This window comes from Caretta caretta, chromosome 11 (assembly GCF_965140235.1).
Source record: "Caretta caretta isolate rCarCar2 chromosome 11, rCarCar1.hap1, whole genome shotgun sequence".
Taxonomy (NCBI): domain Eukaryota; kingdom Metazoa; phylum Chordata; order Testudines; family Cheloniidae; genus Caretta; species Caretta caretta.
In genome coordinates, this window is record NC_134216.1 from 42,235,007 (window position 1) to 42,258,825 (window position 23,819).

Here is a 23,819-nt window from a genome sequence, read left to right on the forward strand (position 1 = left end):
GAAAATAAGGTGCAAATTTTTACCAATGAGAGTGATTACTAAGGGTTACGATGGATTTTCCATAACTGGAAATCTTTAAAGCAAGACTGGATATTGTTCTAGAAGATATGGTCTAGTTTAACCTCAGATATTGGACTTTAAGCAGGAAGTAATTAATGGAAATCCTATGGCCTATATTATGCACAGACTAGATCATCATAATGGTCCCTTCCAACCTTTAAAATAAATAAATAAATCAACCAATTATGAAACCTTTTCAAATCCTGATAGAAGATTGCACTGTTTCAAGGTTAGATGGTTCAGCTAAGTGGTTATTGAACTGTTTACTTCCGAAATGGTTTAACGTGTCCACACTCGTCATCCTTGGTTAAGATAAACTAATTTAGTGGGTAAACACATCTTTCCAATCATGGCTGTGCTTATGTTATCATAGAAACATAGAATATCAGGGTTGGCCGGGACCGCAGGAGGTCATCTAGTCCAACCCCCTGCTCAAAGCAGGACCAATCCCCAATTTTTGCCCCAGATCCCTAAATGGCCCCCTCAAGGATTGAACTCACAACCTTGGCTTTAGCAGGCCAAAGCTCAAACCACTGAGCTATCCCTCCCCCCACAAAAGTAACTTTTCATTCAGTTTCAGGCCCTGTTCCCTCATTTCTTAATTGTGGTTTTTCTATTTTTTTTAGAAGGTGAAGACCCACTGGTTTAAAGAAGTAAAACAAAGGTTAAGTAAAAGTTTATTATAAAAAAACAGTGTTTAAAAAAAGTCTTGTAGAACATTTATTGTTAAAAAATGTTATAAGTGTTTGAAAAAAGGCTAATATTAAGAACAACAGTTTGGTAGAACATGCTATGTATTTAATGAGATGTAACTTACTGCCTAAGACTTTAAAATCTGTCTAAGACTGTGTCTAATCTAGCACTTTTGTTGGCAAAATTTTTTGTCAGTCAGGGGTGGGGGGGGTGGGGGGAGAGGGGGAGAAAAAAAAACACAAAAACCCCGACCATAAGTTTCACGGACAAAAGCACCAGTGTGGACAGCACTATGTCAGCGGAGAGTGTCTCCAGCTGACATAGCTACTGCCGCTCATTGAGAGTGGTTTAATTATGCTGGTTGGGAGAGCTCTCTCCCACGGCATGGAACGGCTACACAGGAGACCTTACAGCAGCGCAGCTGCAGCGGTACAGCTGTGCTGCTGTAAGGTCTGTAGTGTAGACATTATGTTACTCATAACACCAGAAAAGCTACTGGCAAGAGGTATGTTAGTAAAGTACATACAAGACTTACTCTTCCCTTTCCCTGTCTCTACCCCTCTGTGTTGAGTGGGAGAAACAGAGTTCACAAATTGAGACAAAAGCCCTTTATAAAAATTATGATGCAACATTGTATATATCCACAACTGAGAAAGAGAAAGTTGAATTTCATCAGGTGGGGTGAAAAGGAGTTGAGGTGTGGCAGAAACCATATTCAGCACCATTACTGAAAGGTGAGCAAGAGCACTGGGAGAATGCAACAGGAGGAGTAACGGAACCAGTACAGGTGTATCATCTATTTTTCCCTCCTACCCTAACAAACTGAACTGGAACAAGAATTATCTGCTCTAAGACTTGCTCAGAGCTACAGCAGTTGTAACAATACTGAGAATGTTTGTGAAACATCACAGGAATTTGTGTGTGCAGATATGAAGCATTTTACAAATATCCCAGGTGAGTACTTGTGTTAACAACCCTAAAATTCTCTACTGTAGATCAGCCTTGAGAATCCTGGGGGTTTTCAGTTACAGGAATCATCAGCAATGCTTGTGGATTTTCAAAACAAAAGGCAAACAAATTATATGAATGGGGAAAGCTGTATTTCAAGGATGAATACTTGTAGCAGTCTCATATTACTTCAACTTTAGATAGCCAAACTTCACTTAAAAGCAACACTGCATTTCTCTTCTGAACAAATCTACTTCTCACTCTTACAGAAATTCCTTGCAAGATCTTAAAAATCCACTGGATATTAGGTCAGATATCATCATCATAAAACAAGTTTACATTGGAAAGACTAGTTTTGTTACAGGGGTTCAGGCACTAACTTCTCTGTGGGTACTGGTAATATCAAAAGAAGTCACAATATGCAAAGCATCCTAGCCTCTAACACCACAACATCTGTCAAGAATATTTTTGACGCATTCAAAACACTCCTTATAAAGAATTTTAATTTCCTTTAAATACCCCATCAAGCACAGTAAACAGTCCACTAAAGACTTTAGGCATAATTACATACATCAACAATAGAAATATTTCCTTGAAGCCTAGTAACTTATTCCTTAAGTTACTCAAGTATCCTTAATGTTTTTTTTTTTTAACATTCCAATTAATTTTATTTCTTTATTTTAAAAGTTGCGTTTTGTTTGAAGTATTTATTTTAAAGAAAGATGGCTCGGGAGATGGCATAAATTTAGAGTTGAAACCAAACTAAACTGCTGATCGCGTTCTAATGGACAAGCATATACATCACAAAGCCACTACCGCTAGAAATTTATTTTCCACTTTTATTGGCAGTCTCAACAGAAACACCAAGGATTGAATGAATATAAACACTGGTCCTCTAAGGTGACACTGGCACTGGGTGAAGTTTGCAATACTGCAAACTGTGATGTATCTGTTCTATGAATAAACAGGACCTTTCTGTATCCAGGGCTGACAATCCAACACATTCACAACCTTTATTTTAAAAAAAGCTAAGTCTTAAAACTGAAGTACAGGAACTTGATAAACTTAGTAAATAGTTTAATTCCAGGTTCTCTCCTCACAGCACAGATGACAGACTAGGGGTTGTCTACATGTCACTGGCAAGACATGCTAGAGGGGTGTGATTTGTAAAGTGCAGTAATGTGTCGCACTTTATCTGCCCCACATACTTCTAAAAGGCAGACTCCAGCAAACTCAGAGAATTGGAAGGTAAGATCCCATGGGAAGCAAGCCTGGGGGAGGGGGGGAAAGAGGTCAGGAGAGCTGGAAGTTTTTTAAAGAGTCATTAAGCAAGAGCAAACTATCCCAATCACCACCCTGCACTTTAAGCTGGGGGGGGGGGGAGAACGACGGGACGGGACACCGGCTAGCTGGGAGAAGAGGGCAATGCTTTCTGCCTTGTGGGAGGAGCAGAGACGTAAAACTGTTGAAAAAGCAGTCAGTGTGGTGGATGGTTTGGGACACGACAGCAGGGGGGAGCAGGCACTGGTTCCCTGCTCCATAGAACTCCCCACATGGAATCAGTCTGGACTGTGAACAGGAACAGCAAGGGGGGAGAAGCCCCTTCCCCAATTCAGGCCATAGAAACAGGGTGGAGTTGGGACATTGTGGCAAGGGACAGAAACCCCATGTGAGGCAGCAGGGAGGGGGCAAAAATAGTGCTCAATCCACTCCCCCATAGAGCCAGACAGTGTCAGGTAGGGAAAGGCAGGAACCCTCCTCCCAAATCACTACAGGAGGGAGAAAGAGGGCACTGGAACCAACACAATTTCGCATATAGCCCATACAGTGGGGGGGGGGGGGGAAGAAACCTCCCACTCCCTGGGAAAACAGTGATCGGGCTGGACTGGGGGATAGGAAGTGGATGGGGGCTACAAGCCATTCCCTGTTTTAGTCAAGGAGGCAGAGGGGCAGGAGCTGGTAAGCAGTCTCAGCCTGGCTCCACGGGGACACAAAAAGGGGAAAGGAAGGCACAAAAGGAAAGGCTTCATTCTCCTTTTCCTCTGGCACCAGTGGAACTGGGTAGCAATAGTAGAACAGATTCACAAAGGGAGGCAGAGCTCATTAGAGGAGGTATAGGTACAAGAAGAAAAAGGAGAAGGGGAGCGGGCGCCTCCCATAGCAGTTGCAGTGTACATGAATGTTTAGGGAATCATGGCGCAGTTTTCCTCTGCTGTAGCCAGAACACAACAGGATGGGGGGAATTTGCATTACCCCCCCAAGTTAGTTTCGTTACCACAGGAACCCAGAAAGCAATCAAATCACACACAGGGCAAGCCAGAGGCACAGTCCACACAGCAAGGGCAAGTGGCTGGGGGTGCCTGGGGTAGTACGCTGGAGCATCAAAGTCAGCTTATCAGGCTTGGGAAAATGGGGGCTCCAGATGCAGCTCTCACTCACCCAGCTGAGCTAGCGGCATCTGATGGGGGACCAGTTAGCATGGAGCTGATACGAGTAATTAAATGTATTGTGTATGAGGTCGTTTCCACAGCACTACAGGCTGTACAAAGCGGAACAGGTCATGCAGATCCAGGACATCCCGCTCAGGTAATTTCAGGAGCAATGGTAGACACACAGGGCAGGGATCGCCATCCACGAACCCAGACAAATGCTGTTCACGGTAGGGAACCACGGCGTAGCACAGTTGTAAGTGCAGTCCAGAGATCAGTGGCACGTGCACGTGGCACCGCTATGAGAAAAGTTTTAATGCATTCATACAATTTCAGGAGCAGGAAGGGCAGTCGGCAGTGTGGCCCATTACAGAGGAACAGGTGCTGCGGTACATGCTGTCATTGGCAACCCGTCAACTGGTGTCCTCCACAATTTCGAATCGCCTTTCGGCCATTACACTTGTCAGTAGGCTAAATGGCTACCCAGATCCTTGTGGGGGTTTCTTAGTTCGAAGGTTTTTGGTGGGATGGTCACGTAGCGGTGGACCCATGGAGGATTCCTGTCATCCCATCAGGGTTTCCACGCTCAGGGACCTCCTTCACATCCTCGGTGTGCGCTATTACATATGACACGTATCCCTATTCAAGCAGCATTCTTGACAGCATTTTTTGGTGCTTTCAGGATCAGTGAGCTAGTGCCTGGGTCCATCAGGGATTCTACAGGAAAGGCTTTGGAATTTCGTGACATAAGCTGGCACAAGCATGCAGCGATACTACATTTGCAAAGGTCGAAGACTGATCCAGCCGGCTGGGGTGCATTCGTTACCCTATGGAGGGAGCGAGCCTGGGCTCTGCCCCATTTGGGCATTAAGGGCCTATATGGCAATACGGTAGAAGGCCCCCTTTCTGTACACAGAGACGGAAGTCCCCTCATGGCATATCAATTGATTACCATGTTGAGATGGGGGCTAACAAGGTTGGGGCTGCCAGCCCATGAATTTGGTTCTCACTCATTCAGAATAGGGGCAGCTACGGCAGCAGCGCAGATAGGTATGGAAGCAGAGGCTATTCAGGCAATCAGGCGCTGGCAGTCTAATGCATACCGAATATATGCAAGACCACAGGTGGAAAATCAACACTGATTGGTTGTGTTCTCATTTCAGATACGGGACAACCAGCCATACACAGGAGGGTGTGGATCTGTGGGCACAGTATTGTGTTTTGGGTGCATAGACACGCATCCAGCCTGCCCGAGGGCTCCCAACTGGGATTTGGTGGTGAAGCATTACTCAGCTGGCACGCACGGAGGGGCATGTTATGGGATCAACTGACATTGCTGTTGTATGGTGTGCGGACATGTCAGCGGCCACCGGATATATTGGTGATACACTTGGGAGAAAATGATCTGGGAACACTAAAGGCGGCAGAGTTAATCCTTCAAGCTAGGAGGGACCGGATGCAGATCCTGGTAATTTTTCCGGGCGTTAACATTGTCTGGTCGGATATGCTTCTGCGCAGGGTCTAGCGGAGAGCCATGAACCCTGCCAAGGTGGACAAAACCAGGAAGTATGTGAACAGGGAAGTGGCCAAATTCTTGTTGCCCTTGCGGGGACAGTAATTTCACATCCTGGCATACTCTATGGGGCACCGGAGATATTTCGGGAGGATGGGGTGCACCGATCAGACTCAGGTGTTGCTATATTTTTGGTTGATATAAAAGAGGGCACTGGGAGATATCTGGGAACCCAGCTGGGTGTGGGGAGGAGGTAGCCAAACTAACGGCTGGTGCCTCCTTGTGGCGGACATTCAGTGCAGGTAGTCCATAAATTAAGGCACAAAAGAATGGATAAATGGCTTGCAAAAGGAATTAAGGAGCCGTGTTTGGTAACTGAGCAAGCTGGGGGCAGTTGGGGACTCCTCTCATTGGTACAGCAGGGAGCCAACCCTCCATCATTATACCTTAACCCCTCCTATGAGCGGCGGTGGTAAGGTCCTGGCAAGGGAATTGCTGGAGGGACCTGGATAAAAAGGTGGGGGGAGCAGGTGGAACCTCCCCTCCCCCTGCCCGGAATTAGTAAGGTCCTTGCCAGGGAACTGCTGGAGGGACAAAACAGAAGGGGGTGGGGGGAGGTTGAGCTGGAAAAAAGCACTCACCTCTCCCTCCCCCAAAGTGAATTGTGGGGGTTTTCATGTGCACTGCACATTTTATCTGCTGGGTTAGTCCCAGGCTTATTATAATAATAAAGCTGCGGCCTGATTAAACCCATATCTAATGTCTCCTGTCATTCTCTCTGCATAGTCAAACAATACATAGGAAGTATGGTAAAAGACCACTCTGGCTTAACCAGGAGATATTCAACAACTTGAAACTCCAAAAAAAAAAAAAAAAAAAAAAAAAGTGTAATACATGAAGTGGAAACTAGGTCAAATTTATGAAGGATGAATATAAAAACCAACACAGGCATACATGGACAAAATCAGAAAGGCCAAGGCACAAAATGAGATTATACTAGCTAGGGACATAAAGGGTAACAAGAAAACATTTTACAAATACATTAGAAGCAAGAGAAAGACCAAGGACAAAGTAGGTCCATTGCTCAATGAGGATGAAAAAACAACAGAAAACATGGCAATGGCTGAAATGATAAATACCTTTTTTGTATACATTTTCTACTAAAAAGGTTAGCTGTGATTGGAGAACTAACATAGTGAACACCAGTGTAAACTGAAGTGTGCTATTACGATGGATACTCCGGGGAATTCTGTGCCAAAAATTAAAAATTCTGCAAAATTCTACATATTTTATTTGTCAAAATAACACTACATAATCACACCAGTTTCAATTACTTTGGTAAGTTATTTCAAAATACCTGTCAGCAACTATGTCTGTAACAATATACACAAAAAAAATTCCCCAAGGAGTAGAGTTGAAGAAATCAGTTTCTCTGCCTCCACCTCCCCCAATCAGAGCCCAGCGGGACGGGGAGACACACACACACCTCCTACTACCCAGAGCCCAACTGCAGGGTACCACCCAATCCATACACTCCCCTGCCCCCCACCGAGACACTCGCATGCACCCCCTCCCCACCGGAGTTCAGCTGCGGGGTCCACCCCAGCCCAGACACCTGCACCCCCTGCCCCCCAGAGCCAAAGGATCTACAGGGAGAGAACAGCCTGATGCTAGTTCCCGGGCTTGTATGTCGTTTCCTGCACACCACCTCCTTCCTTCAGGGTGTGCTGAGAACTACAGGGGCCAGGAACCCTCCAGCTCTCTCCCACTAGCAGCAGTATTTTCTATTTGTGAGCTGAGCTCTGCCGGGTCCAGCAGCCCCTAGTAGCAGCCAGTAGCGCTGCAGCCCATTTCTGTGGGAGAAAAAGGAAATTCTGCGCACATAACATTAATTTCTGTGCAAATTCTGCATGTGCAATAGCACAGAATTCCCCCAGAAGCAGATGGAGAGGACCTTGGAGAATAGTTTGGGTGCAGACAAGGGGCCAAATGGTAGCACTCTGTACTGATAATAGTCCTGCCAAAGGTAAATCGGAGGAATCTCCCAAAACGGTCGAATTGAGATGTGGAAGTAGGCATCCTGTAGGTTGAGAGCCAAGAATCAATCTCTAATAATGCCTGCTAGTGAGACCATCCTGAACTTCTGAAAACTATAAACTAAACGCTATCAATATAAAGAGAGATAAGGAAACTGGACTGCTACTCACTCCGTTTCCAGGCCAAGGGCGGTTGAGAAAGAACTGAGCGTGGTTCGCCCACGCAGTGCTAGATAACGTTGAGGCAGACCACAGGTGCTGGCTGAATGGATACTGCTACCTAAAATCCACCCAAGTGACAGTTACGCTGACCTCACCCACGGCGTAGACAGTGCTATGTTGACAGGAGGGCTTCCTCCCATCAACATAGTTACTGTCTCTGGCAGAGGTGGATTAACTACACCTGTAGGAGAAGCCTTCCTGCCAGCATACACACATCTTCATCAATGCAGCATTTTAAGCATAGAACTGTCCTTAGAGAAGTTAGACGTCTTCAGGTTGGTAGGGCCTGATGAAATACATCCTAGAATACTTAAGGAACTGGCTATAGAGAGCCAACCCTTTAGCAGGTTTCAGAGTAACAGCCGTGTTAGTCTGTATTCGCAAAAAGAAAAGGAGTACTTGTGGCACCTTAGAGACTAACCAATTTATTTGAGCATAAGCTTTTGTGTATGCATCCAATGAAGTGAGCTGTAGCTCACGAAAGCTTATGCTCAAATAAATTGGTTAGTCCGTAAGGTGCCACAAGTACTCCTTTTCTTTTTGCGAACCCTTTAGCAGTTATTTTTCAGAACTCATGGAGGCCGGGAGAGATCCCATGTGCTGCAGGTTGGGTTGGAATTCCAATCAAAAAGCCATCCAGGAAGGGACATAGGTGAATGTCCTGAGATGGGTCCAGCTGTCATCACCCGCATCTTCACCAGCATTGTGGTGAAGACACTGGGGGGGAGGGACAGAGACTGAATAGAAGTGTTTGGTGCTGACAGTCAGCTGTGCAAATCTTAGCAGCCTGAGGTGGGTACGGTCACATGGGACTATCAAGATATGTATCTGCTGGATCCACAGCAGCAAGATAGTCCCCTTGGGATGGGGATGCTACCACGAAAGCTAGGTCTCCATCCAAAATTTCACTTATTTCATCCATCTGTTGAAATGCTTGAGGTCCAGGATGGCTCTGACTCCATTGGTACATTTTTAGACAATGAACAAAACGGAGTACAAACCTAAGAAATTTTCTTCTGGAGGAACTCCTTCAATTGCTCTTATGTCCAGTAGACGCGAGATTTAATTTAACACCAGCTCACATGACAGGGTTGCTCAAGATGGGGGACTGGGTGGAGAAGGTATGGGATGGAGCTCTTAGTTCAAGGGAGTATCTGCAACTCACTATCTCTCTTGCCCATTTCTGTCAGTCTGATCAATACGGACCATTCTTCTGAGAAAATTCTGCCTTCTAGATTCCCAATTGGGAGAAGGCACATTTGTTCATTGTCATAGTGGGCTCTTACAGTCAACGGAACCATCTCTGGATTTTCCACGCATTCCCCAGTTCTGGGCTTACCCCGATATACCTGTTATCTTTCTGCTAGTTTTTATGTGAGAAAATTGGACAAAAGGAACATTTCTGTCTATAAGGTTTATAGACCCTCCTTAGAGCACTGAGCGAGGAGGGAAGAGGAAGGACTATTTTGGTTTGGTGGAATTTTCTGCAAATATTTTGTCTAGTTTTTCCCCAAAGAGGAGAGAATCTGTGAATTTAGATGAAGACAGTATTTGTTTGGAGTGAGTATTGACCTCTTCTAGGGGTGAAACTACATGTGGCCCCCAGCTTTCTCAAATGGATACCGTGGCCCTGCCCAAAAAAAAAAAAAAATCACATTGTATGCATTGAAGCATTTGCCAACAAATGTTGTTGCTAAGGAAATTTTCTTAAGTTTGGACTGGAAGTCAGGTGTTCATGGCCTTAAGGTCATCCAGGAAGGCACTGTTCTTTGTCTTGCGAAGCAGGTATTTGCCTTTAGCCTTGTCCTATTTCAAACGTCTCATGGGGAACACTGTTGCATTTTTTACATGTCCTGTTCAGAACATGAACGGTACTAGAGGAAGAGGTGTCTGAGTCAGAAGACTTCTTGGTACCTTTTCAGATTTTTTTAGCCTTCTTAACCTGCTTTGCAACAGTGCCAACCAGCTGTGGCTAGAGCATGGTCTTTTGTGGTTTGCTTTATGCAATACCTTGAGACCCCTGGAAAGGTCTCCCTCAATGTCGCCCCCACTTGGGGTTCCACTCCTCTTATACCAGGGATGGTCACATTGCTGGAATTCCGTTTGAGCTGGCAAGAAAGGGAGTTGAGTACGATCCCTGTTGCTCTCCCCAAGACTGGCTAGCTGGCGTCGTCCTCATCCCTACTCTGCAACTCCATATCGGGTGTTCTGTGCTGGAGTCTCAGCTTCTTGGGTCACAGAGGAGGGGACCCGACATGCCCATTCTTCTCAAAGCCCTGTGCCCTAGCAGTGCAGGGTCAGCTAACTGAGAAAAGGCAGGGCACAATTCGCCCTCCAAAGAGCATGTTAAAGGTGCCTCACAAATACAACACTTTTTGGATATACCTTGGTGTCTGAACAACAGCTCTGCCATGTTTGGGGAGTGGTTGGGGGAGGAGAGCAGGGATGCACTATAGTACCATCTCCAGTGGCTATGACCACTGCACTGCTCAATACGGAGGAAGGAAGAATAAAGAAAGGCTGCTTACTACTGCCCCCAAAAATGAATAAAATAGGCTATTACAGAAAAGTCAGGAGCAAAGTGAACTGCCACTTGACTGCAGTCATGGCAGCACAATATCTGGCAGCAGGACAGAGAAAGGGGCATGGCTAGCACAGGCTGTGCTGCAGCTTTGAACTGCCTCCGGAAACTACAGACAAGAGTGAAATAGTCTATTATTGGAATTGTGGGAGATGCTGGGCTACAAAAGAGGGACTTCTCCTTCCCCAGCATAGGATGGACATGATGTGGCACCCCCACAATGCTTTGCACATGTTCATGCTAGCATGCTCAACAAGAACGCTCCAACTGTGGGCCCTCTCTCAATGAGATCAAGAGCCAATCAAACAAGTGATCCTAGACACCAATCACTGGGAATAGCACAGCATCAGAATTTGTTCAGATTTTGGGAGCAAATCCCAATTTCAAACTCTGGAGGACTTTTTAGGCCTTTGGTGCTTAGCTGAAGACTACGTGCTGAGCTCTGAAATGATCAAGTCTGATCAGGTTATAGACATCTCTATTACAGATTTATAAATGGGAATATCATCCTACTTATAAGTGACAGGCTACCTGGATGCAAGTTGAGATTTTGTAGTGTCATGCACACAGAGGCGCGAGCTGGGATATCCGTTGAGGCGGGTATGAGCTTTCAGATTACACTAAAGGTCAGTATCATCTCCCTCATTTTGAGCAAGACTGGATTGAGTTATGTCAGAGCACTTTAAATGGAGTGCATCTAGCTCCCTCAGTGTAAACTTAGGTTATCAACAGAAAAAGCTCATTTTAATGATTTTAACCCAACAGACCTCGCAGCAGTGATAATTTTAAAATAAATACAGAAATAATGGTAATCTTTTACATTATAATGATTTTTAAAAGTGTGAACACAAATGAAAACATACTTGTACAGGAAATAATGATACATTTAACAGCACACTTTTTACTTACATATTCAGGTTTTAATTTCTTGTCCCCTCCTCTCACAGCTACTTTTTCTAGTTTGTCTATAATTGGAATGATCATTTCCTCATCTTTAAGTCTAAGTTCTTCATGTATTATTTCAATGTCACGAACAGGATCTACACTTCCTTCAACATGAGTGATATCATCATTTTCAAATGATCCTAGAACAAAAGAACACTTAATTTAAGTATTAAACCTAAATAAACAAAACACAACATTAAAGTATATTAATAATAGAAAGTCAGAGATGAGAAAAAAAGACCATTCTTCTCCCAGTGCAGAACAGTTGCCTACAATATTCTGCACAATATTTAATATGTTAATTTACAACACTATAGTACTTCAAGTGCTTAGCAATTCATTCTTAACTAATGTGGTTACCCCATTATTTCAAGCTTTACAGGGACATGTACAGAACAGTAGTCATACCAGCCCCAATTCAGAAAAGCACTTAAGTTTATACACATGCTCAAGTGCTTTCCCGAATGAGGATGGATTTAAGCACTCTCCTGAAAGTCAGGGCCATTTTACTTAAAAATGTCTCCACTATCAGCAGTAAAACATGGTACCCCAATTGAAAATACCTTTGTATTGATTAAAATATTTAATGGTGGTTTGAAGAATGAAAGAGTCATCGTAACACTATCATTAGCTACAAATTTTGTGCATAAAATATACATAGGAAGTTCTAGCCAAAGAATTTTGAAGTTCTGAACCACATTGTCTAGGGTTTCCAAGGGAAACAGGATTTAGAAAAAGGCCTGAAATCATCTGGCAAACCTTTTCCCTGCTTCAATCTACTTTATCACTGTGGTTCTGATGGTGATTGGATAATGAACCACTCAGACACACAATTTACACAGCAGCTAATTTCATCGCCCTGATTTGAGGGTATGGTTTTTCGGAGGCCATCAAAGAAGCGGAGGAAGGTGCATTTGTCATATATGAGTGACAACCATTCACAGCATCTGAACAAAATGGTGCTGGCCCTTATTAGAAACACATCTATTATCACATATTTAAAGTGCAGCTGAAGCCATAATTTCAAATTGCCAACTGGAAACATAAGGGTAAAAAAACCCAGATATTATTGAAGCATGTGTACTGACTTTATGCCCTTTTGAAGACAATGTGGCAACATAATTCAACTGTGATTTACTCTTAAAATTATCAGATAAGGAATAGCATCACAAAAAATGAACAAAACCTAAGGAAGTTTTTAAATGGGGGGAGTGGGAGAAGTTTGTGAAGTATTCATGGATCAATTTCATTGTAATGGCCCCACTATACAAATTCCTTAGCACAAAAATTTACTTAGAAATTAAAAGACAGCTTGAAAAACAAAACTAATATACTTTTGAATATTACTGAATTTCTGGAATGTAGCTCACCAAATGTGACCATCTTGTGAAGGAATAAATCAATGGACTTCACTCTTACTGCACCAAATGTAGCGCAAGGTATTTTCTACTCTAAATTAAAAACAATACTTCACAATTGCTAGATTGTACAGAAAACTAACGTTCTATCACATTTCAACAGTTTTCACTTTTAAATTAATTACTGAAGAGAGTGGTTTTAGAATAAAAGGATTAAATTTAAACGTTTTAAATAAACGTCATGATAAACATGACAAGAATGTCTAAGTTATTCAGGTACAACAGCAGGTGTGTAGCTTACAGATGGAATAAATGAAGATACACAATGTCCAAACCATTTTCACATTGTAGAAAATGCTAACAGCAGTTTGGGAAACCCTTTCTTCTCAAATTCTCTAAAGCATACCAATTAGCTCCCTAAAACTAAAAGACTTGCAATCAAAAACCATTTCGAATATACGCCAAGGTTAGCAATATAACATCTGGATATGAACAGAAATGTTATTAACAAGGAGTAACTCACCTTGTAATAACTTCTGTTCTTCAAGATGTGTTATCCCTATGTGTAGTACACTTCAAGTTGTGCATGTGCGCCATATGCCCAGACGAGAGAATTTTCTTTGGCAGTTTCCCTGTGGGTCCATATATGCAACCCTGCTGTCCTCATGCTCTGCATCAAGAGAATAAAGGGGGCTGCTGGACTACTGCCATTTTAGTCCATTCCCTACTGCAAGTTCCCAAAAGCAGAAAGCAGGCAGCAAGGACAGAGAGCTGCAGTGTACTAACATAGGGACAACACATCCTGAAGAACTCAAGTTACTACTAGATGAGTACCCCTCTTTCGAGTGACGTCCCTATGTGTAGTGCAGCTCAGGTGATTCACAAACACCATCTTTATGATGTGTTAGGTACCTAGAGTCCAGTAATACAACTGATTCCAAAACTGCCCTGCCTATAGAGGCATCAGAAGCAGCTGCTTGTACCAGTGCATAGTGTTTTAGCAAGAGTGTGAACAGAATTCCGAGCTGCTAATCTGCAAATGTCAGTAACAGAAACATCTCTAAAGAAGGTATCAAAGCTGCCTGAATTTTAGTCGAGTGAGTTTTTATGCTGGCCTCAAGGGTGATGTTCACCTCATAGCATTCTGACAGCCTCTGGGATGAGATGGCCTCTTCTTTTTAAAGTTCTGTGAATGAAATGAAGTGTCTCTAGTGGACTTTCAGACAGGTAGAAGCCAAGAACCCTACACACGTTCAGTGACTGCCATGCCATCTCTTCTCTGCCTGAGTAGGGTTTAGGGTAAAACTGGCAGATGGATATTTTGGTTGATGCGAAAGTTCAGCATTGCCTGAGACACAAAATTAGGATGCAGCCTCATAGAAACCTTATCCTCGTATATGGGGATGGGAGGGAGGGGGGAAGAGGCAGGTGGTGAGGGACTGTTATCAGCCATGAGTGTCCCTAGTTCACCAACTCTTCTATCCAGAAATGCTATTTTAATAGAAAGATGCAGAGAAGAGCAGGACACCAGGGACTCAAAAGGAGGCTTAGTGAGGGTTTATCAAGTTTCAAGTCCTAGGGCAGTACCAGTTTCATCACAAGAGGGAAGATGCAAATCAAACCCTTCATGAACTGGGCAGGAAAATACAGAGTTGGCGTATATTGGTGCTGATGGCTGCAAGTGTACTTTGATGGAGCTAACAGATAATCCCAAGGATTTTAATGACAAGTTGTAATTCACATGTCCGGGATCTTAGCCTGTAAAGAGGCAATTACTCACTGATTACACAAAACTGAAATATTTTCCACATCATTACTTGTAGGGAATTCTGCACCCAAAAATTCTGCACACAATATTTTAAAATTCTGCATATTTTACATGTCAAAATAACACTACATAATCATGCCAGTTTCAATTATTTTGGTAATGTATTTCAAAATACCTGTCCACAAGTCTATCTAACAATTGTGATAGACCCAAGCCAGTTGGGTACAACAAAATAGTCGAAGGCAGATATACTGGCCACTGGATTAGCAGTTTTCTGTTCCCTGACTGACCAGAGCAGGGGCTGCTCCAGGCTAATGAGAACACCTGACTCCAATTAACTTGCAAAGAGTCAGGTGAGGCCACTGAGGTAATGTGAACACCTGACTCTAGTTAAGGCCCTTCTGGTACTATAAAAGGGCTCACTCCTGTCAGGCTGAGGAGAACCAGGGAGTCAGAGGAGAGGAAGTACGGCTGAAGGGCTAGTTAATGAAGACACCCTCAAACCATTGGTAAGGGAGCCCTAAGGTAAGGGTGAAGAAGAGATAAGCGGGAGAGCTGTGGGGAAGTGTCCCAGGGAAATGTAGCAACTCTGGCAGTGAAAGGTCGGCTGCCAACAGCTGCTACCATTAGGGTCCCTGGGCCAGAACCAGGGGTAGAGGTCGGGCCCGGGTTCCCCCCCAACTTGCCACTATAGAAACACCTCCTGGGAGGGGAAGACAGGCCCCTGTCAGGACAGGAGGCTAAACTGTTCTGAAATAAGCTCCTACGGACAACAGAGACTGTAGGAGTTCTCTCAACAACCTCCCCCATGCAGACCTTGGCTGACCTCTAGCCTCTCCCATTCAGTCAGTCAGGCACAACTGCCCCTATTCCCACGTGGCTCTCCACTCCCTATTCCCCCATCCCCATGTGACACTGCACCCCCATTCCGCCCCTGCCCCAGTCTGTCCCCCCTCACTAGCCCTTCTGAATCCCACTCTATGTGACCCCCACCAGCAGCCTCACGTGCCCCACTGTCTGTCCTCCCTTCCCCCATAGCCCATGCCTCCTAATCTGGCCCCACGGGCAGGGTGCTGTGAGGAACACGGCCGGCTGATGGCTGCTACTGTCCATGAGCTAGCTGCTTTCTGTTCTGGCACCACAGCAGCCCTTGGGAGGTGAAAGGTAATTGCAGCGCCTCTCCAGGTGAATGTATTTTCTGAGGAGGAAAAAAAAAAATCTGGGAGAAATCATGAACTCTGTATGTGTGCAGCAGCGCAGAATTCTCCGAGGAGTAACATTTATAAAACATTTTCTGGTGAAGTCCTTCCTACTGCTGTTCTCAGCATTGCCTGGACATCAGACAAACAGGCCCTCTCCAACACTGAAATGCATCCAAATATGATTCGTTCAGGTGAAGCATGGCTGGGTACCAGAACAGTCAGGCCCAATCTAGTGCTAGAAGAATGACTTGTGCCTTGACTGGTCTGGTTTTCCTCAACACAAGGTAAGAGGAGATATCGGGAATAACACATACCATAAGAGTCCCAACCACTGTATGAGAAATGCCTCTCTGAGAAAGTCTGGGCCACAACCCCGTCTGGAGTACAATTTCTTGCACTTGCTGTTCACGTAGTACATGAAGAGATCTGTGGATGGGAGACCCCATGCCACCCAATCAGGTCATGGAAAAGTATCTGCTCAGAGAATCTGCCAGTGCAGTATTATGAATCCCTGGCAGTTGGGGTAATCTGCATTGGAATGCACCAGTTCCAGAGGGCAACAGCCTCCAAACAGAGCTGTGAAGCACCTGCTCTGCCATACTTGTTGAGATAATAAACCACAATCATATTGTCCCATAATACCTGGATTGACTGACTGCAGATGTGTGGGAAGAATTGTTTGCAGTCTAATCTGACTGCTCTCAGTTCCCACAGATAGATGTGAAGTGTAAAATCATGAGGGGACTATACCTCTGGACAACCTGTCCCTCCATGTACGAAACTCAACCTAATAGGGATGCATCTGTGGTCAAAGACGTGGTTAGAAGAAGGGAGATGGAATGGTACCCAAACACATACTTTACGTCTGTCCTCCCAGCAAAAGGGAATGAAGATTCTTTGCGGAATCATGACTAGCAGGTTAACACTGTGCTTACCTGGCACATAGACAATACTTGTAGACATCTGAGGTGAAGTCTTACTAATGGGGTCACGTAAGTGTACACAGCCATATGGCTCAACAATACCAGGCAAGATCATCTGGACGATCTGGGCTCAGATTCCCTAAATGAACCCAGTGACGGAGAGGAAGCAGTCCTCCAGTAAGTAGAGGTCTGCGTGGATACAAAATTTATATCCGCATCCACGGATATAAATCTGTATCCATGGAGCTGCAGGGTTCTACTGGGAACCGCAGTGGCGAAAGCAGCAGCATGTTGGGCCGCTGCTCCCTGGAGCCAGTGCCCTGCACCGGCAGCTTCTCTCCTGTGGTTATACCAGTCAAGCCTCACCCAAAGGGCTTGCGCTAGCGTGTGCAAGCGGCTTGCGCTAGCGTGTGCAAGCGGCTTGCGCTAGCGTGTGCAAGCGGCTTGCGCTAGCGTGTGCAAGCGGCTTGCGCTAGCGTGTGCAAGCGGCTTGCGCTAGCGTGTGCAAGCGGCTTGCGCTAGCGTGTGCAAGCGGCTTGCAAGCTCCTGGACAGGAGATACAGACCGCTGAGTGGAAGGGATTCCTGTCCAGGCATGCGAGCCACTTGCACACATTAACGTGACCAGGGACAGCTGCTGGTGAGTCTGGTGCCCGCCCCAGAGGACACGGTATGCTGGCTCCTGGGAGCAGCAGCTGGAGATGCTGCTGCTTTTGCCACCGCAGTTCCTACTAGAGTACTGCAGATCTGTGGATATCTATTTATATCCACAGTGTGACACAACATGGCCAGAGGGCAGCAGGAGAGTGTTAGAAGGGAGCCTTATTCCCTGTAGAGGGAAGAAAGTTTGCTATAGATTAATTAAAGCACCTGAAGCCAATCACCTGATAAAAAACCCCTGCTTCAATCAGACAAGGGAAGGAGTTGAAGCAGAGTGGATTGGCACTGGAGCAAAGAGCAGTTTGGGGGAGTTGAAACAGAGAGCAGTTTGGAGGGAAGCAGAGGAGAGTTTGGAGAAGTGCTGTGGTGGGCTAAGACCACCAAGACCCTAGGTAAAGGGACACCTGGTTTGTGCAGAAGGAGGGCAGGAAGTCCCACAAGCTGAAGGGCAGGAGAAGGAAGTAGCCCAGGGGAAGGAACCACTAGTTTAAGTGGTTTACTGCTATCCCTAGGGCCCCTGGGCTGGGACCCGGAGTAGAACATGGGCCCGGGTCCCTCCCTCTCCACTCCCTTCCTCTAGGACACTAGTGGGACAGTTAATACCCCAGTTTAGGGGCGAGAAACGGTGCCCTGAACCCTCCCCAAGAAGAGAAAGCACGAGACCCATCAAAGTAGTGCCGGCAATATGCCACAATGGATATAAATTTTGTATCTGCGCAGGACACTACCAGTAAGCAAGCATCCAACCTTGCCCCAGTGAATTATATGGATTGCGAGGGTTCCAGGGTGGACTTCTCCAGGTTCACCTTGATGCCCAAATTCTTGAATAGATGTAGAAACATACTGGTTACTTCCCATGTTTTCTGGTAAGAAGTCCCTTCAGCAACCAGCTGGTTAAGTAAAGGTAAAACATTGCCCCTTTCCAACAAGTGAGCTGCTACCACTGACAGTACCTTGGTAAACACTCTAAGTGCCATCAAGAGCTCAAAAGGGAAGAAATTCTGTATCGCTAGTGCTGTTGACTGGCCACAAATCTCAGGAATACACTGTTGAATGTCTATATTAAAGTAGGTATCTTTGAGATAAAGGGTCATGAACTAATAGTCTGGATTTAGTGATGGGATAGAGGCCAACAGGGTCACCATTCTGAATTTCTGAACTTCTGAACATTCTGAACTTTAGAGATGAATTTGTTCGGTTCCCTGAGGTCCAGAATGGGCCTCCATCCCCTATCTTCTTGGGGAAGACAAGGAACCTCAAACTGCTTTCCCCTTGCTGTCAGAGGTATTCGTTCTATCGTCCCTCCCTCTGTCTTGAGAGATGGGTCCTAAAAGAGGATAGCGAAGAGAACTAGATCGTGTACACCAAGGAAATGACCTCTAGTACTCATCTGTCAATTATGATTTCTGTCCAGGCAGACAGGTAGTGAGAAAGTCAGCCTTCAAAGGGAAGAGAAAGACCAGAAAGGGTGTGCAGATCCAGAAGGACAGTTGGTGAGCAGCTTTTGAGGGTCCCATCAAAACGCTGGTCTCAAGGGGGATGACGGTTGAGAGGTGAAAGATAGTTGACCTTGGACACCCTTTCTTTGCTTCTTCTGATGCTTACACAGTGGCTCATGCTGCCACTGGTGATAAAAGGTAGGTGTGGCATCATCTACACTGTGGCTCAAGGGGTTTTCTTTTGATTGCAGGTCTATAAATACCCAGTGATACCCAGGGACTCCTTCAAGAAGTGGAAACCTCATTCATCATGCTCTGAATAGAGCACTGCACTCATATGGATGGTCCTCCACTCTCGTTTGAACCTCCTTCAGGATTTCTGAGGAGGAGAGCCACAACGAGCATCCCATCATCACAGCCATGGCCGTGAATCCTGCTACTGTGTCTGTTTCTCAAGCAGTCTGAAGCGCCAATTTCATTACCAGTTTTCCTTCATCAATCAGGGCCTGGAACCTGTCTCTAGCATCCTGAGGCATCTTATTGGCAAAGGCAGCCAGCTTGTGGTAGATGGTGTAATCATATTTGGCCATCAGAGTTTGGCAGTTTTGAGACTAGAAACTGCAGAGATGCCTTGGAATGCACTTTCCTGACAAAGTGGTAAAGTCTGTTCACTTTCTTCTCATGAGGCCTAGATCTGGGTTGTCTTTGTTGGCTACACTTGGTGGCCGCAGATACCACCAAGTTGGGAGGCAGGTGAAAAAAATATGTTGTCTGACCCTTTTGCAAATACAAAATACCTCTTCTCAGCCCACTTGGGATACTGGTTGGTATGTGCCAGAGAACCCTGGCAGGTTTGAGGATGGCCTCCTTAACAGGAAGCAACACTCTGCTCAACCCAAGCTATGCAAGTGTCCAGCAGTTTTTGTGGTGCTTTCTGGCCCTCTTCCAGGGGAATCCCAAGTGATTCTGCCATTCTTACAGGTTTCAGAGTAACAGCCGTGTTAGTCTGTATTCGCAAAAAGAAAAGGAGTACTTGTGGCACCTGAGAGACTAACCAATTTATTTGAGCATAAGCTACAGCTGTAGCTCACGAAAGCTTATGCTCAAATAAATTGGTTAGTCTCTCAGGTGCCACAGGTACTCCTTTTCTTTTTGCCATTCTTACGTAAGTCCTGAAAAGCTTTAAGATCATTGGGGCATTGTGGGACAGCTGGAATCACTGCCTTGCTCAATGAAGAAGAGGACAATTTCACAGGCACAGACTCCTGCTCAGTTGCTCTTCATCATCATTTTTCCGGACTTGTGTTTCCTGAAAAGGCTGAGAAAGTTACTCTTCTATCCTGGGAACCCTAGGTCTGCTTGGGTCTCTTGTACCACAATGTGAATGTGCTGAGTGTTAAGCCCACATATCTTCTGGGACTCAACACTACCATTGTGGAATCTCATAACTCCTTGTTACAGGATTCCAGAGGGCAGGGTACCAGAGTGTGTAGGGTGATATTCTCTCATACTGGAGTGGTAAGGAACCCTGAGTGTCCTATTTGGGCTCTATCCTGTTGAGGGGTTTCTGAGGGCATAGTTCAGAACTGGGTGTCTGTTGTAGTCCTCTTCCAATTCAGAGGATGAGTCCTAGTATTGGAGAAGAAAGTGGTGACCTGCCTCTCTTAGTTGATGTACTGGAGACAGACTGTGGACAGGGATGGAGATAGGTACCATAGCAACATCAGTACCAGCTAAAGTCCCAATGCTGGGCACTGAGCTCTGGAGAGGAGAGGTGACTCTGGTAACAGTGGAACGTCCAGGTCAAGTAGTGACCCAGAATAAATGGAGTTGTTTCTGTAACTTGGGTCATTGCCATAGAGGATGCCAGATCCGGCAGCACTGATGAGGGCTTTGGTGCCCAAGTAAAAGCCCTAGTACCAGAGGGTGATGCAGTTTTCCCTTTTGAAGTCCTTCCTGGCATTAAATGTTTCTGCTCTGGAACATGAGTCTCCTGATGACTTGGTTTGGCAGCATCCTAATTTTGCGTCTCAGGCAGCGTTGGACTTTCGCATCAACCAAAATATCCATCTGCCAGTGTTTGCTCTGGCTCTGTTCTCCAGAGTCTCTTTGAGCCAGAGGGGGGAAATGAATGTTTTAGAGCCACTAGGACCAAAGAAGAGCCATTCATACCTTCTTCAGATTGACGCATTTAGAGACTGTTCATGGCTTCCTCCATGAGGAACTTACAGAGCCAAAACAGCCCGGACTGATTAATCATACTCAGTAACAAAATGCAGACACTGCACCTGGAATGGACATACTCTTGCCCCAGGCAGTATAGACAGATGTTGTAGTCCCTGATCAGAAAGGTTCATGGCTAAGGCTGTGAGTCTGTCATGGTGGTCATGGATTCTGTGATTTTTCAGGACCTCCGGGACTCCTGCAGCAGCCAGTGCAGTTGGCACAGGGGCCACCTGAGGTGCTCAGGCAGCCGCTAAGCCAGCTGCACCGGCCTCTGCTGGGGCAGCCTCAGGCCACTACACTCTCTTCCCACAGCAGGAGTTTGGGTTTGAGAGGGGGCTCAGAGCTGAGGCGCAGGAGGGTGTGAGGGCTCTGGGTGATACTTACCTCGGGGGGCTCCCAGGAAGTGGCAATACGTCCCTCCCTCAGCTCCTTGGAGGAGGTGTGGCCAGACAGCTCCACGCACTGCCTCTGCCCACAGGCACCACCCATGCAGCTCCCATTTTCTGTGGTTCCCGGCCAATGGGAGCTGCGAAGCCAGCGCTCGGGGGTGGGGGACGACCTGCAGAGCTATCTGGCTGCACCTCTGCCTAGGAGCTGAGGGAAGGACATGTCACTGCTTCCAGGGAGCCACACAAAACCAGATAAGGAGCCTGCCAGCCCCACCAACCCCCTACCCCACCCCAGCACTAGCGGCGGTCCAGGACTGCCCCCGCCAGAGCACCCATGGCTACCCTCGGGCTGCCCCCCACAAGATTTAGTCAGGGGTATATAGTACAGATCATGGACAGGTCAAAGGATGTGAATTTTTGTTTCCTGTCCATGACTTTTACTAAAAATATCTGCGAATAAAAGGTAGTCCTATTCTTGGCACATATCACAGTTTTTAAAGCCAAGTATCCTTGGCAAACTCTCCACAACCACTGCAAGATTGGGGCGGGGGTGGGGTGGTGGCAACAGATTCCTGCCCCAGAGTGTTGTCCAAGATAAGAATCCAGACTCTGTTAAACTAACTGTACTAAGAACTAAGCAACTATAAAAACTTTTAAAAACTATTGACACCAATGAGTTGAAGTCAGAATGAACACTGAAGCTCTAACCTAGACCACGAGCAGTAGGAGGAACCAAGATGGTTGCAATCCAGCAGCCCCTTTTATTCCATAGGTGCGGAGCATGAGGAGAGCAGAGAGGCACATGCAGACCACACAGATAAAATTATTTGGTTCTGGGTGCATGCACAACCAAAAGTGCATAGGGACAATCACACAAAGAAATAGGTTTCTGTAGATCAATGATGACATTATAAAAATTAGTTGGACAGAGAACATTTTTCTCCACCTTAGCAAAAATATCATTTCTATCTTAGAAAACATTACTTTGAATGCGCAAAAAGTGATGGACCTTTTCACAACTTTGTTTTTTGTTAGTTTTTTTGCTTAATAAGAACCAGCATCTTTCTGAGTTAACTGGAAAAACAAGAATTTCAGAAGCTTTGACCAATCCCTGAAAATAGTTAATACTGCATTTGTTTTTGAACCTTTCATCTAAAAGAATTAGAAATATAGTAATTAGCGTAATATATCAACTTGATGAGGATGTCACATTGTAGTTAATATAGACACTCAGATTAGGGATTTCTGATCCTGAGAAAAAGAAAAGCTATTCCAAGGACCAGATGTTGTAGGTGAATGGGCCAATAAGTACGGAACACATTTAATGTAGTACACACAAACCAGTGATATGCTGCCAAATTTTAAAAGGGACTCTCATTTAAACTCTATCTCAATAGACAACACACAATAGTCCTTGGATAAAACACTTTTCTGCCCTTCACAAAAATAAATGCCTCCATCAATTCCATATTCTTTCATTCCTTCCCTTCAAAACCCACATCAATTCTATTTTCTTCAAAATCCACAACTCACACACACAAAAAAGAAAAAATGAATTCTATGCCATTCATGTACACCCCTATCGCTCCAAAATCTCTGAATTTCACTCTTTGCCCATTCAATCCTTCTAACCCATGCTTGTCCCAGTACCCCTTCCAGACACACCATGCTTCCTCCCTCCCTAGTATTTCATGAAAGTTTCTTCAGTTTTCACCTCCATGTCAATTCTTCCTCACAGTTGCAGCAACGGCTGTTCTGTAGGTCCCACTAGCAGCTCTGGTGACAAGTGAGCTGTCTTGGAGCCTCTGCCTATGGACTGGTTGGTGTCTCAGCTAGGGGGGAGTCCCTTCTGACGAACTGAGGACTCCCATTCAAAGCAGCAGAAGATTGTCCCTGCCTCTCTCTCATTGCCTGAGGGGATAGAGTTATGGGTGCTGAAGGATATACATGGTGTGGACCTTATGTGCTCCAAGCAGAGAGTGGGATGCAGCTGCTGTGCCGATAATTGGCAAAACCAACAGCTTGTTAGCTGCCTCAGTGAGCAGCAACTGATTCAGTAAATACCTCAAAGAGGGCCAAAAAATGTTAACAAGTAGAGTAGGCCTTCAAATGCTCCTCTTTCCCTCACCCTTTGGAGAGGAGGAAAACTAATCTTAAAAGCATAAAGCTAGCTCAAAGATTTTCAGGAGAAAGAGTTAGTCAATTGATTTTTGGGATACATCACAAACTTATCTGACTCATTTTACCTTTTTTTAAGAGTCTGTGGAGTAAATGGAGAAGAGGTGGAAAGGGAGACAGGGAATGGAGGACTGAGAAATCCTTCTGGGCCTCCTTCTACAGAAGTAAAAACCAGTTACTTGTTCCTTTAAACCTTTGCATTTGGTTTAAAGCAGTTTACTTTTTTCAAGACTAGCTTCAGAAGGAAAGA

General features: G+C 45.3%; 1 protein-coding gene across 3 annotated transcripts in view; it reads right to left on the bottom strand.

The window, feature by feature from the left end:
• Window positions 1-23,819, bottom strand: part of OLA1 (Obg like ATPase 1) — a 209,147-nt gene that overhangs the window by 89,004 nt on the left and 96,324 nt on the right. For all 3 annotated transcript variants that reach the window (XM_048870420.2, XM_048870419.1, XM_048870418.2), the window contains exon 5: window positions 11,392-11,567. In XM_048870420.2, the coding sequence (XP_048726377.1) occupies window positions 11,392-11,567 (176 nt within the window). The remainder of the gene's footprint in view (window positions 1-11,391; window positions 11,568-23,819) is intronic.